Source organism: Neopsephotus bourkii, unplaced genomic scaffold (assembly GCF_033783945.1).
Source record: "Neopsephotus bourkii isolate Nb327-2 ecotype Australia unplaced genomic scaffold, CSIRO-AGI_Nbou_v1 NB_107, whole genome shotgun sequence".
Lineage (NCBI taxonomy): Eukaryota > Metazoa > Chordata > Aves > Psittaciformes > Psittacidae > Neopsephotus > Neopsephotus bourkii.
The window spans coordinates 8,919,070-8,936,380 of NW_026900624.1; the positions used below are offsets into that span (position 1 = coordinate 8,919,070).

Sequence of the window (17,311 nt, forward strand, 5' to 3'; positions counted from 1 at the left end):
AAAGAAAGTCACTGTTAAAAGAAGAACAGGAGAAGATGGGCTTCAGCATACTAGTGCAAGCAGTGAGGCAGTGTGTGGTAGGCATGGCAAGGGCCTGGAGAAGCACAGTAATTCTGTTCACTTTAAACCCAGTCAACGGGAAGCAGAAATGCCATGACCATTCAGCTAGGTGTGAGCCAGTTCAGCAAATGAATGGTGAGTTTGCTGAAATGATGTCAGGAACGGCAGGGAAAAGAGAGGGGAAGAAGTTAGAACTGGAGGCACTTTGGTGGCGGTGGTGGGGCTGCATGAGCAGCTCAGCTCCTCTCCTGTGACAGGGCTGCCCTACACAATGTGGCACTAAGCAGGGCCACTCTCAGTACTGGGGTAGCCAAGCCTGCAGGATTCAATAGCAAGGCCACAATGAGCTGTGAGGGATGAGACAGAGAACTGCCAGGTTCCTCTGCATAGAGGCTGCCATTGCATTGCACTGTGCTTCCCCCACTGAGACAGCTGGAACTAAACCAGAGCCTCCCATGCTGCCATTAAAAGGTTCTTTTTTAAGGACATGTGCACTTAATGTCAGAATATTGAAACCATACCCACGTGAATAAAGTTAGTAAGCCAGTGATTCATTGCTGTTTCAAATCTCTATCTAGCCACAGTAAATTTCTGCTCGGTAGTGACAGTCTGTGTCCACATGCAGGCTATGATTTACAGTTCTGTGTTTTGTATCAACAACATCTGTTTAACAAAAGAAAAAAAATAAGCCAAGAACATTTATTTTCTGATCTCTGTACCAGATGTTGGTTCGTTATGCACAGGATCCAGGGGTAATATCAGAAATAATATAATTATTTTAAATGAATAATCTGAAGTGTTTTTTCCTAAAGCGTGTCCTGTAACCACTAACAGCATAAAAACATAGGACTGTGGAAAAATAAACTCATGTTTTGCACAGATCTATAATTATATCTCTTTTAAGGGCAGAAATATTAAGTATCAGTTCCTAGCTTCAGATGGTAGTGTTGGGATTCTTGAAGATTCACAGAGGAGAATATCAGTTCTCAGGGTTATGATAGAGATAAGGTGGCAGAGAGCAATTGAAGCAGCAGAAGAAATCAGCGGTTGAGAAATGAACATGCGTTGCAGGGAGGGGTAGACACAAGAAGCAAGCATGGCTTCAAGGACTGTGGTGCTGGGATGGGATACACACTCGGGCCTCCAAGCACACAAAAGTGATGTGCATCTCTCGTGTCCCCAGTGTTCTCACCTGGAGGGTGGCTGAAAGGTGCAGTTTCAGTGTGGTGGGGACAAAGCTGCTTATTTTGGTTTCTACTTTCCACCTTCTAGGGCAAAGTTGCTTGAGATTGAGGCAGGATCACTTCCCTTGACGTGCTGGCTGCACTCTGGCTGGGGCAGCTCAGGTCGTGGTGGCCTGTTTCACTCTAAAGAGCGCACTGCTGACTCATATACTTACCATTTGCACATGGGTTTGACCACAACAGTGATGTGAGATCACATTCAAGCTTAAGGTCTCAACTGTACAGACTTATTTTCATGGTTGTTTCCACCTCTTGGAGGTAAAAGCCAAGTCCCTTAGGTGTGTTTGATAAGCAGAAACTTTGGGGTGCTCGTTCTTGGACCAGCAGGGTCTTTTAAAGAGTTTCAATCTGAGTATTGAAACTGCCACAGTACAGCATCAGAGAAAAATCTTTGCAATTTGAGGTTCATTATCATACCTCACCATAATTTTTGCAGGGATATCACAAGTGGGAATGCTAATACTGAAACACTGAGACATTTATAACTGACTAGCCTGGTTATCAGTCTTGAAGAAGTCACAGTTATTCAGGATTATGGTGACAGATTCTTTTGCAGCCCTCAAGAACATACAGCCAAGTTAAAATGAAGGTAAATGTATCAATGACACTGCTAAAGCAGAAGGTAGGTCTGTGTTATGGTTCCAACCTTCTTTCAGGGGGAAAGAGATTTCTATATTTTCCCATGAGTTGTAGAAGCTGTAGCATGTATCAATCCAGTATAGACCAGCCAGGCTTATTAGTTTGCTTGTTGCATAAGGATTTATTTGTAATTGCCAAGGTTTATTTTTATTTGCCTTGAATTACTGTTGTGGATGCATATAGATGCATAACAATTCCTAATTTCCCTCCCTATATTCTTGTGCAGCGCAGATTGCTTATCGTCAGGAGTCTTAGCATTAAAGTGTCAAACAGGATTTGCAGGAAGCTATTTGGGTTTGTAGTTTAGGATGAACATTTATCAAATTGTGGATTAGCTGAATCATGCACTGAACCAAATTATTATTGTCTGTGATTAAATCACAAAGTGGTTATTGCCCTGTGTCATCTAAAGCACAAGATATTTTAAATCTCTGAAATAACTTTTTAAGGTGGCTGTAGGAGCTATGTAGCTACAGACTTTTAGGACCAGGCTCAGTCCCTAGGCAGAAAAGTAATAGCTTTCGAAAGGTCATTTGGACTGATCTCTCTCTGCTTATATGGGCAACAGATCTGGAAAGGGAATGGATGGACTTACTTACATTTCAGACATACAGACAGATTTCTTAGTAAATAGACCTCTTTGTACCCACTGCTATTTGTTCAACTTGCTGGCTCAAAGAAGAGGAGTGAACGTCCTGTTCATTCCTGTGCCTGAAAGGACATGAACTGCCTGCCGAGAGTAGCAGTGCTGAGGGGTTGTTTGCCTTCATGCTGAGGCACAGGTCCTGGGGCACAGTATGGTCACAGGGGGTGAAGCTGTGCCATGCTTCCCAGCAGTGTCCATAGTCCTCTTCTTCACCTTTCGGTAACCATCCACCTGAGGAGCAAATTGGTCTTTAAGCATAGTCATTTTCTCAGCCTTGCTATTAGGTAACAACCCTCCTGACAGCCATCTCGCTCGCCTGGCTGAGTCGCCAAGGAGCGAACCATCTGTGTGAGACAGGGCAATGGTGGGGCTGGAGGACATGGAGGCCCGTCTCCTGCTCTGATGTGTGCAGCTGGGGAGGTCACAACCCAGGAGGAGTCATGAGCAGTCATCACCGCTTTTCTTTTTGAATGGATAGGAGGGAAGTCCCGAAACAGCTTGTTTTCATGTTGCAACAGGGGGTCACGGGGTAGAAAGGGCTAAGAGTCACTTCATTGGAGTCTGCTAGAGAAATGAAAGTGTGGTACAGCTGGCAGTGGCATGGCACTCTGAGCCCATGACAGTGGCACTGGCAGACAGTGTGCATTAGGCTGCCTTCGTTCCTCTACTTCATCTCCGTTGTCCTACTCTTTGACCTATTTTCTCTCATTGTTATCTAGTAATCTATCTTTTAACGGCGCAGCCCAGTCTTTCCTGCTGGTTGCAGCTGATCCGTCTCACGGCTAACCTGTGAAAGCAGCACCTCCTAAAGAAACGTCCCTCTGCCAATTACTCCGGAGGCATGGATTGAGCTCAGCATGAGAGCTCGATTGAAGCCAGCTGGCTGTGCCAACAGGACAGGGATGGAGAGAGAGAGACTTTGTACAAAGTATAGGAACTCTAAATAAATTTCTTCAGTCTTTTCTCCGTCGGTGCTCAAACAGAGCTAGCAAAGTCAGGAAAAACGGCAGTGTTTTATCGACGAGGAACATAGCCCGTAGCTCTGTCCTCCTCTGGAAAGCCCACAGAAGGGAAGGAGAAAGTTGCACAGAAAACTCCAGGAGGCAAACGCAGACTTTTGCTCTGAGCATGCCTCTCCGAGAAGAAGGGTTTGAGGTTTCTCAGAAAACACAAGTAGCAAATCACCTAAGCGCTGTGCTTTCTCAGGCATGTGCCCTCGCCGTCGGCACCTCACAGCTATGTGTACCCACAGTACCTTGCTGAGAGGTGAGCTGTGATTCCTGTTGGAGTCCCTCCAGCCTGGGGGGGAGGACGGAGGGAGCAGGCATGCTGGATCACCACACGAAATGTCTGCTGTGCTCGTGTGCAGTCTCTTTGGCCGGCAGCCTTTTGGCTGGCCCCTCCTGCCTTTTTGCCTGTTTTTTTCTTCCCCCAGCTGAACTGATGAAGAGGAGGCTGCGGCTCCTTTCTGTCCCTGCAGCCAGCCTTCCTGTCTGTCTGACTCTGTGCCCTGGCCACAGATGTATACTTACATACGAATTCTGCGAGGCACACGTTATGCTTGTGGAGGGAGTGTGGAGCAGGAAGATGCTGTGATCAGTAGGTGGGCTGCTGCGGTTGGGCTGCAAATAGCTGCTATCCTGCACAAGAATGAAGTAACAGTAACAATACACTGCATTCAGCCCTGGTTGTTTAGAAAGAAGATTTCAGTGCACTTTAACAATTAATTCTGTGTCCAGGCAGCTAGTTCATTTTAAAGCATCCCATCCACATACCTCACCCTCTGCGAGGTCATTTATGCTGGAGTTATGTCACATTGCACTATCCTGGTGGCTGTTGATGGAGTCCTGTAGCAGCTGCTTGCAGAGGTTTGCCCTGCTCACTGCCAGCAGCCTACCTCCCTCATCCAAATGAACCCCGACTCAGTTCCAGGCAGGGTTCAAAATGTCTGAGCGAATGAGTCAGTAAAATGGTTGGATTCCTAAGCTAAGCCATGACAGAGAACACCCTGCAAAATTCCATCCCTGCACCAGTCAAGTAAGGCAAAGCAGGAGCGCACCTGCAGCATAAAGGAGGCATGTTACAGCTTTAACATGTGTGAGGTGGTCAAGGTGAACCCTGGACTGAGCCCATAAACATTTAAGTCCCAGAACAAATGTTTGGGGTTGTACAAACATGTTAACTACCTCCAGCTAATTGGCAAGCAATTACCTTGGAGTAAAAATAGCTCTCCCATAGCTGAGCAGGCACAGAGTGCCTGTACCCCTGTGAACACTTACAAATCACTGATGTTTTCAGCAGAGGAGCCTTGTCCGATTTGCCTTCTGGATCCTGGCAGGTTTGTGATCAAAAGGCTTTTGTCCCCAGCAGCAATTGCTGTTTGTTTGTGGTATAGGCTCAGCAAACAGGGCTGTGCGCCACAGCTAATTTTCATGATGCCCTTTAATAAAATTCTGCAGTTCATAGTGGAATGAAAACTTAAGATAATATTGACCAACAAAAGCATGCAGTTCAGCAAGGAATGTACCTACTGCGTGCACTATAATGGAGCTATTGGTGAAAGCTAGATAAGTATTTTTAATTTAAAGACAGCTTGGCAAGCTAGAATGTACTGAATTTTGAGTCCTGATACTTTGCATGATAAACAGCTGGACTGGATTTCATCAGATGTATATGCAGTTGAGAACCAAGAAGCAAATCCTGCCTGCACCCAACACAGCACTTGGGACTACCACATGAAGGACCTGAGGCCAGATCTTTGACCTGTTGCCTCTCCATTTCCAGGAAAAGCTATAGGAGTCGGGATATCTTTTCATGAGGTCTCCAGTTTATACAAACCCACCATCTTCTCAGTACTTGGATCAAGTCTTTGCTTGACCCTCCCCAATATTTTGACGAAAATGCCTAGATCTTTTTGGTCTGTAGCTAAACTACAATTGCATTTCTTTCTTGGGGGAGATTGCCACAGCATTGCTGGGAAGGCAAAGCTGGGCACATGTGAATGAGTGGAGCCTGTCACTGAGCTCCCATGACTCTGAGGCTTGTGGTGACCGAGATGAGCCAGCACGTGGTGCAGAGTGGTTCCGGCTGAAGAGTCACCATCAACACCCCAGTGTCATGTGGCAGCAGGCAAGGTGCTGTGTGCTCTGCCCCTGTCTTCACCTGCTCCTGGTCATCTCTCTTCCCAGGAAGTATAAGGTTGTGCCAAGGAGGAGGGAAGCAGGTGACGCTGGGAGCCTCAGGGGAGGCAAGCCCACTGCGCCAGGATGTCTGGCATCCACATGGATTTTTGTGGTGTACTCTGGATGCTGCAGTGCGGTGGAGGGTCAGTCCACAGAAATCTTTCCAAGGCCGTCAGAGGTCTCTGTTTGCACCCTGGAGGAGCGAGGGAGTGGCAGATGGAAACAAGACTACAAAGTGCATTTCACAATCCTGGAAGCAGTGATTGGCAAGCACAAGAACTGCAATGGTGGAATCTCAGGTTGCTCTCCCTGTGCAGCCTGGCTTTAGAAACTTTGGCCTTATGATGAGCCTTGCAAAAAGGGATCCTGGCCCTTCTGCTGACTCCTATGGCTGCGCAGCTTTGCGTTTGGTATCTTCAGGTGCTTCAAGCATGAGAAGCTGTAATGGGTACAGATACCAGAGCTTTCCAGGAAACACTCAGATACAAGCACACCTCTGTTCACCGTAGCTCCTTTGAATTAACTTTTTGTGCCTGTAGTGGCAGACAAATTTGCTGGCAAACGTTTTGCAAAGAAAAAAAAGGCATTGATCCAGAAGGGCACTGTGCACAAACCGAGCTTAGTATAAATGAGTACACCTGTGCTTAACGCTGGGCACGTGATGAATGCTCTGCTAGATCCCAGCCAAAATAAATGTAAAATAAATATGGGGGCATACTCGTGGAAAATGAATGCTGGTCTTGTAAGCAGAAACTCATACAGCAGAAATAGGAGTCTACGGCTCCATGTGTCAGCTGGGGATATCCAGCAGGGAGGGTCACGTGCACTCCGTTTGAGCTCACCAGCAGAGCTGGTGAAAACAGGTTTTGATTTGAATGAGTTATGACCCATTGAAAATGGCATCATGCGTAACCACAGTAAATTGTCATAATGAGATCACGAGGCTCAGAGAGTGGGCAGCGAGGAAAGAGGCCTCATTCCACCAGCACACACGGCTGACAGCCCTGAGCTGCAAAATGCAGCAGAGAGGCACGGTCTTACTCCCTGAACATCATGTCAGTTTAGTGACAGGGACAGAGGTTGCACAGACAAGCAAAACCTCATTGGAAGTTTTGAGTTAAGAAGAAGAAAACAAGCCAAAATTCATATGGCTTTGCATTCAGTCTTATCCAGGGTAACAGAGGAGAATGGGATAATGCAAATAGTGGAAAAACATGAATACTGTAAGTGCTTTCATGCTTACTGAGGGTTAGCTCAGTTGTTTCTAAACCATGTTGCTATAGGAGGGAGGGTTTGGTGATTAGGGCAGAGCACTACTTAATTGAAAGCAACCATCTCTGAAAGCATGACAGAGCTGTAATCGCATTGCACATCCCATGGCTCACGGCTCTGCCAGGCCAGCCCATGAGGACCCTGTTCACGTGTGACTGCCCAGCTGTAAATACTGCAGAATCATTGCTGGCTTTTCTGTGTTCATGGTGAACCAAAGCCTGAGACTACAGTAAGTTTCAATGCACTTAAAACTTTACCAAATGTCAAGCCTGGACAACAGACGTAGCGGAGTTCTTGCCTGCCAGGAGTCTTGTAGAGGGATTTCTGGAAAGAACTCCTTTTCTCGCCTCCTTTTCTTTCCTGCTTTTCTTTTTGATACAGTGCTATTTGTGTGGGACCACTCACAGCACAGGAGCCTGGAAGAGACATGCTACAATTAATTCTGTTTCTTCTCTAAAGTTATCAAGTGCATGTGTCCATAGAGACCCGTTGCAAAACACCATGCATATGATCTAACCACATCCTCCCACTCCCCCCAAGGTAACACATGGCCAGCTATAGGACCTCTTTGTCTTGTGCCTTAGGGCAGACCGGGTTGCTTGCCACATGGTTGCCACTCCTCTTAGGCTCGCACCCTCCCCTCTCTTCTGTCTGTTATGCTTTGCACACAAATATCTGTGCCCCCAAGCCATGGAGACATTTCAGGCTCATGCTGATAGACAGCACCTTCCTGACTCATAACATTTATTTACAGTATTTTTATTACGATTAAATTCATAGCCTGAGTCCCTGAATCAAGAAACACCCAACTCAGTGCTATTCCATGCTTGATCCATAGCAGGGTAGCCATTGGCCATGGGTCTGTGCTCGCATTTACTGAAGGTATACAATCTGAATATCATGCTGAAGCCTAAGCCATTCCCAGGACCACAAATCTGTTGCGGGTGGGTAAGTGCAAGGCCCCTCTGCTCTTGCAGTAGGCGTGCTCTAGGCCAGCCTGGAGAGGACTGTGACTTGTCTTTTTTTCCTGACACTGGCTTGCTGACATTGCTGCAAGGAAAGCCAAAACTGATGGAGGCTGACAAAGCTGAAGAAAAAGTGAGGAAATGTGTCCCTGCATACACTTAAGATCAAAGCATGGAGAGCACTCGGGTTTTCCTGGTGCTAGTGTAGCAGAGGAGTCTTCCTAGCTCACCCAGTGGGCATTTCTGTAAGCCGATGAATGTGCCAACACTGCTGATGCTGCAATACAGCTGTGGGGAACCAGGATTTTCCAGTTGGCGCCTTCTTTGTAGCTAAGAAGAACCAAGGATAACAATGCTTGTGTAAAATACTGTCTGAATTTACATCTTAAGCCCACTTGCTGTGTGTCATCCACTGAGAAAAAGTCCTGAGTTTTCATTCTCTAGTGTCAGCTTAGTAGCACTGCATAAACCCCTACTAACATTGCTATTTTTTATAATACTCATGTAGGAGAAGAATCTGGACTGGTTCCCTCGGATGAGAGCCATGTCGCTGGTTAGCAACGAAGGTGACAGTGAGCAGAACGAAATCAGGAACCTGCAAGAGAGGCTGGAGTCAACCATGAGCCTTGTAAAACAGCTTTCCGGTCAGCTTGCTGAGCTCAAGGAACAGGTAAGTGCCCTGCAGTGGGTAGCAACGTGAGCGTGCGTGGGTGAAAGTGCTAGCTTTCATCAGGTCATGGTCAGGACAGTGTTACAAAAGAGACTTCTGTCTTAGAAAGGTTTTATCTTACCCTCCAGTAAGCTTTCTAAGTTGATACTTTGATATGGGTTTGGAATGAAATTGTACTCTATTAGCAACAGCAGAGAACAGGCAAGGGGAATTAGTTATGAAATGCTCCCAGTGAGTGTGTGAGGACAGAAGCAATGCATACGCAGGTACTGCATAACCTGGCAATAAAAAAGGCGTAGCATCAGAAACAGCTGCATACTGGTGGAATCATTAGAAAAGCTTTCTAAATCCTACACTTGGATTTTTTCCCCCCACTAAGAATACCAACAGTGCTGTTGTGAAAACAATTTCCCCAGACTGTTGCTTTTCTTGTGTCATCCTTGTCTTTGTGCCCCTCCCACAGCTCCCCCCGTCTATCCTGTTTAGAGCACAAGCTGCTGGCCTCCCTTAAAGCCCTGCTCCTGCCTAAATCACCTTATGCGTTTTCTCTCACTTCAGGATCAAAAGGCCATCTTCTTTTTTGCTCAAGATGCTGGTCACCTTAGGTTGTCTCATTACAGTTTCAGAAAAGCATCTTTGTGTTTCCTTACGGGAAGCACTTCAGTGGTACCAACAGAGTCACCTAATTATCTCCCTTCAAATACCTCCTTAAAACTCTTTCCCTGTGAAAAACTCAACTGGATATGCTGAGACTTTTGCTTATTGTGCTTACCCATGCTGTCCTGGTGGCTTTTTTATTTTCCTGCCTTAAATTTAAACTCTCTGTGGCTGGGACCATCTTTTAATTCTGTGATTGTACAGTACCAAGTGGGAATTCTGACCCTCTGCAGGGCTACACAAGTGGATAGCTGTGCAAATAATGCACTGTAAGATCTGCCAGTGGATAAGAATAATGTACAAATGAGAATAAAATGTCCATACTTTGCAGGAAACGGATCTCCCACTTCAAAGGCATCTCTTGTAATTTTCAATGCTGAAGAAAAGAATTCCACTCCCTGTTGTTTTGCTTATATGTATCTTGCTCTGTGACTGCTAGGTAATAGTAAAAAGGAAAAAAAAATCTCAACTCTTCTCTCTCTGCCTTTCCACCTTAGATGACAGAACAAAGGAAGAATAAGCAGAGGCTGGGCTTTCTTGGATCAAACACACCCCATGTGAATCATCACATGCCACCACCCTGATACCACGGGGAGAAGCCGTGACTAGCCTTTCATCAGTATTCCTGCTTTATTATAGAATAAAAAACTGAGATTGAGAGGAGTGAACAGTGCCTATTGTTATGAAGTTTAAAAACAACCAAGTGCCAAGATGTTAAATGGTTTAGCTCTGGGAACAATTTGTAGTTGTTTTTCGTGGTTGAAAGGGACCACAACCTAGAATGTGAGATACAAGCGAGCCTGTTTGTATTCCCTCACGGAGTCCGACTCAGCTGCGCTTGTGCTCTGCAAGTCACTGGCTTCAGTAATAGCTGTCATGTGCAACAGAGGTTGGGACAGCATTTGTCCGAGTCCTTCGAGCAGCCTTCAGACTGCTGGGGTAGCCAAGATGAGCAGAAGAAGGAGAAATGTCTGTTAATGCAAATACGACAGCCCAGTTCAGGATCAGTAGAAGTCATTTCAGGCTTATTTGCCAAATAGCAACATTAGTCATATTTGCTTGGCATTTACTATTTCTTAATTACTGTAAATATGTCAGTTGGGTAAGCAATAATGTTGCTTCAGGTAACTTCTACTAGGAAGCCAAGAGGAGAAACCTCAAAAGACTGAAAAAAAAAAAACCAAAAAACAAAGAAAAAAAAAGAAGAAAAAAAATAGAAAAAGAGTTGCAAAGAGAAACATTAACGCTTTAGAATTTTAGCTGTCACTATGCAATTTCTTATTTATACCATGGAGCACAATGGATCTACAGCTGTGGGAATGTTATGTGCCTAACACTGACAACATAACTGGAAGTGATTTCTTTCTCCTGGCTTCAGATGTTCTCGATTAACGTGGCCGTGAGATTTCACATACTGAGGCGTTAAACTGTGTTTTAAATTCGAGTTCCAATGGGAGATTCAGGGGGGAAAACAATTATACCTGTAGTTTGAAGCATGTATAGGATTTTATTTTTTAAAAAAGCTTAGAAATGTCTTTCTGTATGGAGCTGTAATGGTGTGATTGCCTTCCATAAACTCGTCTTCAGTGAGAGATGACTTAAGTAAATAAGCACCCTATTCTGCCAGCTTTCTTCTGAGCTAAAGATTGTGGATTTGTGCTTTTGCTTCCCCTTCCTGCTTTCAGGGGCTGGCAGGACTGGCACTGGTTGGGGGATAAGGGGCAATGCCAGGGGAGTTCCTTCCAGCTCTAGGCTCTGTGAAGGGTGGCAGTGAGTCAGCTGTGCAGGGTCCTGCTGTATCCTGTATTTCTTGGGATGGCTTTAAAAGAAAAGCCATAGGGTTTCCACTGAGCCCAAGAGGGCTTTTTTCTCTTTTAGGAGAAGATTTTGGGGCACAAATGGGAATTGTGGTCCCAGTTCACTTTCCTTTGAAGTGGGTTTTGGTTACCTGTCCTCAGTGCACTTGAAAATGCACCTGTAACATGGAGTCACTTTTTAAACCAAAATGTTTTTGGGATTATTTCCATGTTGTTGTAAAAGCCATTTTGATCAAAGGTGAAAACATTATTGGCTCCACTAGTTCTAGTTTCTGCCTGAAGAAATGCTGTTCTCCTATTTAAGGCATAATTCACACCAACAGACCTAGAGTAAAGGAAAGGAAGGGGCATTTCTCTCTCTTAACCCCAGATTCAGCCCATCTCTTTTTTTGTGCCAGTGAGGTGTCTGAGATAAAAGCAATATATACTTTAGGGTCTGATTCTTCTACTATTAAAATATTTCCTGTTGGCTTCAGTTGTGTCCTTCAACAATACTGTGTGGAAAGCAGGGATTTCTGTATTTTACAGAAAGAAGATCTCTTTCTGTTTACTTTCATCCATAAAGCATCCTGGTTATGAGAGTTGATGGCCACTTCCAGCTTTAGGGTCTATTTTCCCTGTAAGAAATTCTCTCAAATCCAGCCATCCATCTTCCTCCATGTACTCAGATGAAGAGCAAGTGGTAGTTACCAGAAATGTCACAAAGCCAATGAAGATGAGGGTGGTGGGAGACTAAATTTCCTACAATTTCTCTGCTGGTGGGCTTGTAGCATTGCTGCTGCCAGACATCAGCTGCTTCTCAGGCAGAGGGAGTGTGTGGAGGCAGCAGGAGCTGTGTTGAGCTGGTTGATGCTGTGTTTACTTCTGAGGCTGGAGTAACCTTTTCCAGAGCAGAGCAGCTGTGGCTGTGGCTAGGGAAGCGATGGTGGCAAAGCTGCCAGGTCAAAGCAGAATACAGAAAAGCAGTCATCTTCAATGAATGCCTGGGATATTTTAGGAATAAAGCTCAGAGTGTGCTTTTCCTTCACATTCACTGTATGTAGGCTTAATGCTACTGCTGCAGCACCTCTGTCATAGTGAAAATCCCTTCTGTAAGCCTTGCTTCTCAGTGAGGATGGGTTTTCATGTACCGATTAGTGTTCAAAACCAAGAGACATGCAGTGAACCAGTTCTGAGAGCTTGCATCAGCCACAGCCATGCAGTAACCAGCTGCTGGTATAAAAGCCTCTCTGACGAGACCTGTTGTACATCCCAAAGCTGACGGAGTTGCACACAAACATGAAGTAAGCAGTAAGTTGGTAGAGAATCAGACCCTGCAGCTATATTAATTCAAATTAGTTTACACAGTTCATCAGGTCTAGTTACAGCTTCTGTTTCAACAGCGATTTCCTCTTCCTCACACACCTGGTTATTAGAGGCATAAAGCACAGTTTAACAATAAGATAAATTAAACAGCCGTTATTTATTGGGGGGTGGGCTGTTGCCTAATACTGGAAGTGGTTGGCGCTTTTCTTGTTTACACTTGGAAAAGGCAGCTGAACCACTGCACATCAAGGGAGGTTTCTGCTGCTGGAGCTGGAAAAACTTGAGACTCGATGCGTTTGTGCCCTGAGCCCAGCTGCATGTTGCTGGCGCTCCCTCTGTCTCACACCCCAAACGATGTCCCCAAGGCTCAAGAGCTCAAGTACTGCTCTTCAGAAGAGAGAGCTACAATGTCAAAAATGAAGAGCTAATAGATACTGAGTAGCCTTTGCCGCAGTGCCTTTCTGCTGTTGATAGCTTCCAAGAGACCTCCATAATCAATAACAGTAGTTGATGCTACTTGCACAGATTGTAAATACATTTCACTGAGGGATTTGACATTTTTGCTGATTCTGTCAAAACTTAGATCCTGCCCTGCTCTCATCCATGTGAGCAGTCTTGTACACTTACATGTGGTAACTTAAACAGGAGACTTCTTATGTGAATAATAGTTGCAGGGCCAGAGCCCAAGCCTTAAAGATTGTGAAATATCCCCATTAATGAGTTTATAACAAAAATTATTGTTTTATACATATATTTATATGTATATCTTTGTTTAATGCAGCTGGGGTATCCTCTTCTTAGGCAAGCATCATTTACCTTACCTATTTATATTAAATGATTTCAAATAAGTTAAAATATCTAAGAGCTTTTAATGCCTTAGAGAGATTTATAATTATAAGCTTCTTGACAGTTAAAATCTACTTAAGCAAATATGTCTATTGCTGCTGAATGTAACTTTAATAAAGTGTGTCATTTTATATATGGCTGTCTCACTTATTCTTGGTGCTAAGGTGCAGGAAAATGTGTGTTGCTGAATTGAAGACTGCGAGGAAACCCAAGTTGGTTGTCTTGCATGACAGACCAGGCTGTGAATATGCATCCTTTTTTTCTAAGTGACAAAGCAGATGGAATCGGTATGGTCCTGAATGGATGGAGGCTGAATCCATCAATTAAAGTGAGGATTTATTTAATTTCAGGCACAAATTGTTTCATTCAGGAGAATAGGTCAGGTTGCCGCCTTTCCTGAAGGTTGGGTGGCAGTTGGGTGTATAGCTTGCTCAAGTGCTTTTTGTTTGGTCCATAACTGGCAGGCCAGAGGAAGCCCTGGTTGAAGGTGGGCAGACACAGGGATCATGGTGGATGTGTCACCAATGGAGAGGAACAGGCTCAAGCTGAACAGCCTCAGGGTTCTCTGCTGGTGCCTGAGGCATATTAGCTTGGAGCCAGGGGAAGCTTCCTGCTTCCTCAGGTCTGACAAGGGGTGGACGACACACTGTGAGGCTTTGACCATCCTGAGCATTACAAATTGCAGTCAGCAGGAGCAAGGTGGCATCCCATCCTTGTATCCCTCAAGGGAGCAGCAGAGCAGTCCTACCAGGGCTATCAGTCTTGTAACAGAGAGCATGCAACGCTCAGTCACATGCATACCCACACAGGGGATATGTGCCTCCGCCAGGCAATGGCATTTCAAGACAGAACTACTGGTGGTGCTTCAGAGCCTCTCTCTGCCCACCACATGTTCCCAGTGCCAGCCCAAGACTTCAATTTCGGAAATCCAGCCCTCAAATGATACAAATACAGAGGCTTGAAGGCTTGATGTGGCTTCTCTTACCAGTGTGTGGGCTTTTGTGTGTGTGAGGGTTCTAGCACGCCTTTTTTTGCCTTTTTTTATGTTCTCTTCTAGGTGAAAGGATTGAGGGAGACAAACAGCCCAAAACCTCTGTCTCTCTCAGCTGAGATGCTGTGGGCTGAGGAAATCTGTGGTCTTGTGAAAAAAGGAAGCACCCTACAAACCTTTGACAGGAGGGCTATGACATACAAGTGTTTTGGGGTTCCCCCCCATCCCCAGCTGTGTTTATTACAGAAAGTCAATATTTACGAGGAAAAGAATGAGGCCTCTTTTCATGAGAAAAAGCCTGCTAATTAATTAATTAAAAAACCAACCCTACCAAATAGTCCGTGCTGTTGCTTCTGTGCACTTGTTATAGCAACCTGCTGAGGTTTTGAGTGCAGTTAACTTTCTATTCTGTGGTATGACCTGAAGGTTAAATAGAAAGGACTTTGTTTGCTATTAGGCTTCTTAGATCACTCTGCAAAAATGATATCCTAATAGAAAGCGGTGTTTCATACAGCAAGTTTTCAGCCTAAGATTACAGTCATATTTAAAACCCAAAACCAGAATTAAGCTCCTAAGCCCAAGTGGGAGCAGTTTCGCACAGAGAACTGAGAACCTAAAGCTGAGGCTTCTCTTTTTTAAGATGTTTTCTTCAAAGGTATATTGTAATCCAAAAGGCGTTTCAGGGAGCAAACACCTCGTGCAGCATCAGCCACATAGACGTCAGTGGGCTCACACCAGTGTGGCCTACAAGTGAATTCAGCATCTCCTTTTCCACCGTCACCGCTACTGTGACAAAAGCATCTGCAGGCAAGGATGTTTTCTTTGGAAAGAGCATGCTTGTTTTCTGGGGAGTGCTGCCAAGTTTATTTTTAAGTGGAGAAAACTGAGATTTAAGGATGCTAACCCCTCTGCTGTCCCAGGATGCCTGCAGGAGCAACCGGCAGTGTGACTCCCGTTTGCAAGCGCCTGTACTGAACGTCCTGTATTTGCACAAAATCATTCCAAACAACTGAAAAGAAACTCAAGCTCCAGGGATTTTAAACGTGGAGTGTAGTGTATTGCTATCATCAGTTCATGCTTGCCCGCTCTATTTATATACCGTACTTTTTTAGTTCAAAGCAGGAAGCTGCAAAGCACAAGACAAATAGCCTTTACAACTTTGCCATTTCAACATGTTTCTCTTGCTGCAAACAGTCAACAGCAGGTTTTTTCTACAGTAGTTTCTCACTCTGTGACACCCATCTCTCTCAATGTCTCCATCTTCACCCACTGCTGCTCAGGTAAGGTGAGACCTGGGCATGTCCAGGTCTGTTGAGAACTTAAATAACTGTTTAAACATCATAGACCATGTTGTCAACTAACACATTCAGTATCTGACTTGGTACAAGTAGGTGATTTTTAACAGCCCTTCTTGTGGTAAGTTACTGCACAGTCTTTAAACCCTTGGCTGGAGTTTGAAGTCATCTATAGCCTTCTAAACAAACAGCAGGGATGGCAAATTGATTTGAAGAGATGAATGGCTTCTGATCCAAATTTTAACCTAATCTTCTGGAAGAAAACCATGCCCCAGAAGTGAGAGCCAGCTGAGGAACCATTGCCTGTGTTAGGCTAAGCCCTGGCCCTGAGATGGCTGACAGTGGACAAGGGCACTGTCAAAGCCATGCCATTGCCTTAGAAAGTGGGGAGCAGAGCTGCTGCTATGGCTGGTGGTGGACAGCAGCTACATGGCCTTTGCTGGGGCAACACACATCCATGTGCAAGGCTGCAGGGTCAACCAAGATGCTGCTTTACATGGACCCCATCACCCCCCATTCAAAACCCTTTGATTTCATCCAGATGGCAAGAGCAATTTGGAGATCCAGTTACAGCCCAAAGGCTCCAAATTCCTTCATAAAATATTCCCATCTGACCCCCAAAGTCTGCAATACGCTCTATAGGCTTTTTCCCAATAACACCAAGTTGCCACATGAACCACGGACTCTGGCACATTGTCCTCATTTGTGCAATAGGCTTCAACTGAGATATGTCAACCTGCATTTCACAACCCTCTCCTAGGAGCATTTGCTCTCTTACCAAATATATATTCACTTGCTCTTTCTTCCCTGCCCTGCCAACATGTATGAAACACCCAGGAACTATGTTAACTTGGGCACTGTTGCAGAGATCTGCTGTTCTGTTCAGCAGAGTGCAGGACTTTGAAACAGGGTTCCAAAAAACCCATTTTCAGTCTTGAGCTGATGTTGGATGGTTGCAGTTGGCTCAGAGTCTGTTGTTGGGGTTTTTTTCAAAGTCAACTTTTGCTGGATTTGGGGTTGGTTCAGGCCCATTTGTAGCCCACCAGGGAGCTGTAACTGTGGCTTTATCTGGCATGGAAGTTTTCACCCTAATTTCATAAAGACAGCAGAATTCTTGGTGCCTTCAAAAAACCCTTCCAAGCCTTCATCTTCCTGGTTTAAGAATTGAGGGTGTTTGTGATATGAGTGTGTGTGGCTTGCACGCATGTAACTCAGTCTGATGATATTTGAGAACGCTGGCATGCAGAAATAAGGACGGGTTGGCTGCAGACCTAAGCAAGCAAAGCAGCTGGTGTGAGTGCTGCCATCCCATGGGAAATGCAGATTTTTCTGCCTGTGGCAGGACTTTGCTGCTGAGGGAGAAGGGGAGTCAAAAGAGATGAGTTCGGTCCCTGGAGCCATTGTGCTCTTCCCATGTAAATATAAACATCTGCCCAGGTCCCTGATTCTCAGCTGGGATATGGGAAAATGCTAGCGGGGGTATCATACACCTAACTGAAGACTGACAGTTGTAAATGTAACGTGTCACAGATGCAATTTATCATGCAGAAAAAGAAAAGGAAGCAAGGAAAGTTCAAGAGAAGGTCTCAAGGGTGCAAGGAAATGTTGTCAGAGATGTTGTGGGATTTACTGAAAGTTTACTTTTGAGTTATTGTGAAGTGTTGGTGTCATCAGCAGTTGAGTGTCCATGTCTTTGCCAATCTGTCTTGGGTATCTTTTCAG

The 17,311-nt window shown here is 45.0% G+C and overlaps 1 protein-coding gene across 1 annotated transcript in view; it reads left to right on the top strand.

Moving 5' to 3' along the window:
* ITPR2 (inositol 1,4,5-trisphosphate receptor type 2) overlaps positions 1 to 10,669 on the top strand; it is a 257,303-nt gene extending 246,634 nt beyond the window's left edge. The window contains exons 56-57 of the mRNA XM_061359829.1: positions 8,517 to 8,678; positions 9,833 to 10,669. Coding sequence (XP_061215813.1) covers positions 8,517 to 8,678; positions 9,833 to 9,919 — 249 coding nt within the window. The 3' untranslated portion in view covers positions 9,920 to 10,669. The remainder of the gene's footprint in view (positions 1 to 8,516; positions 8,679 to 9,832) is intronic.
* Positions 10,670 to 17,311: the final 6,642 nt, after the last annotated feature.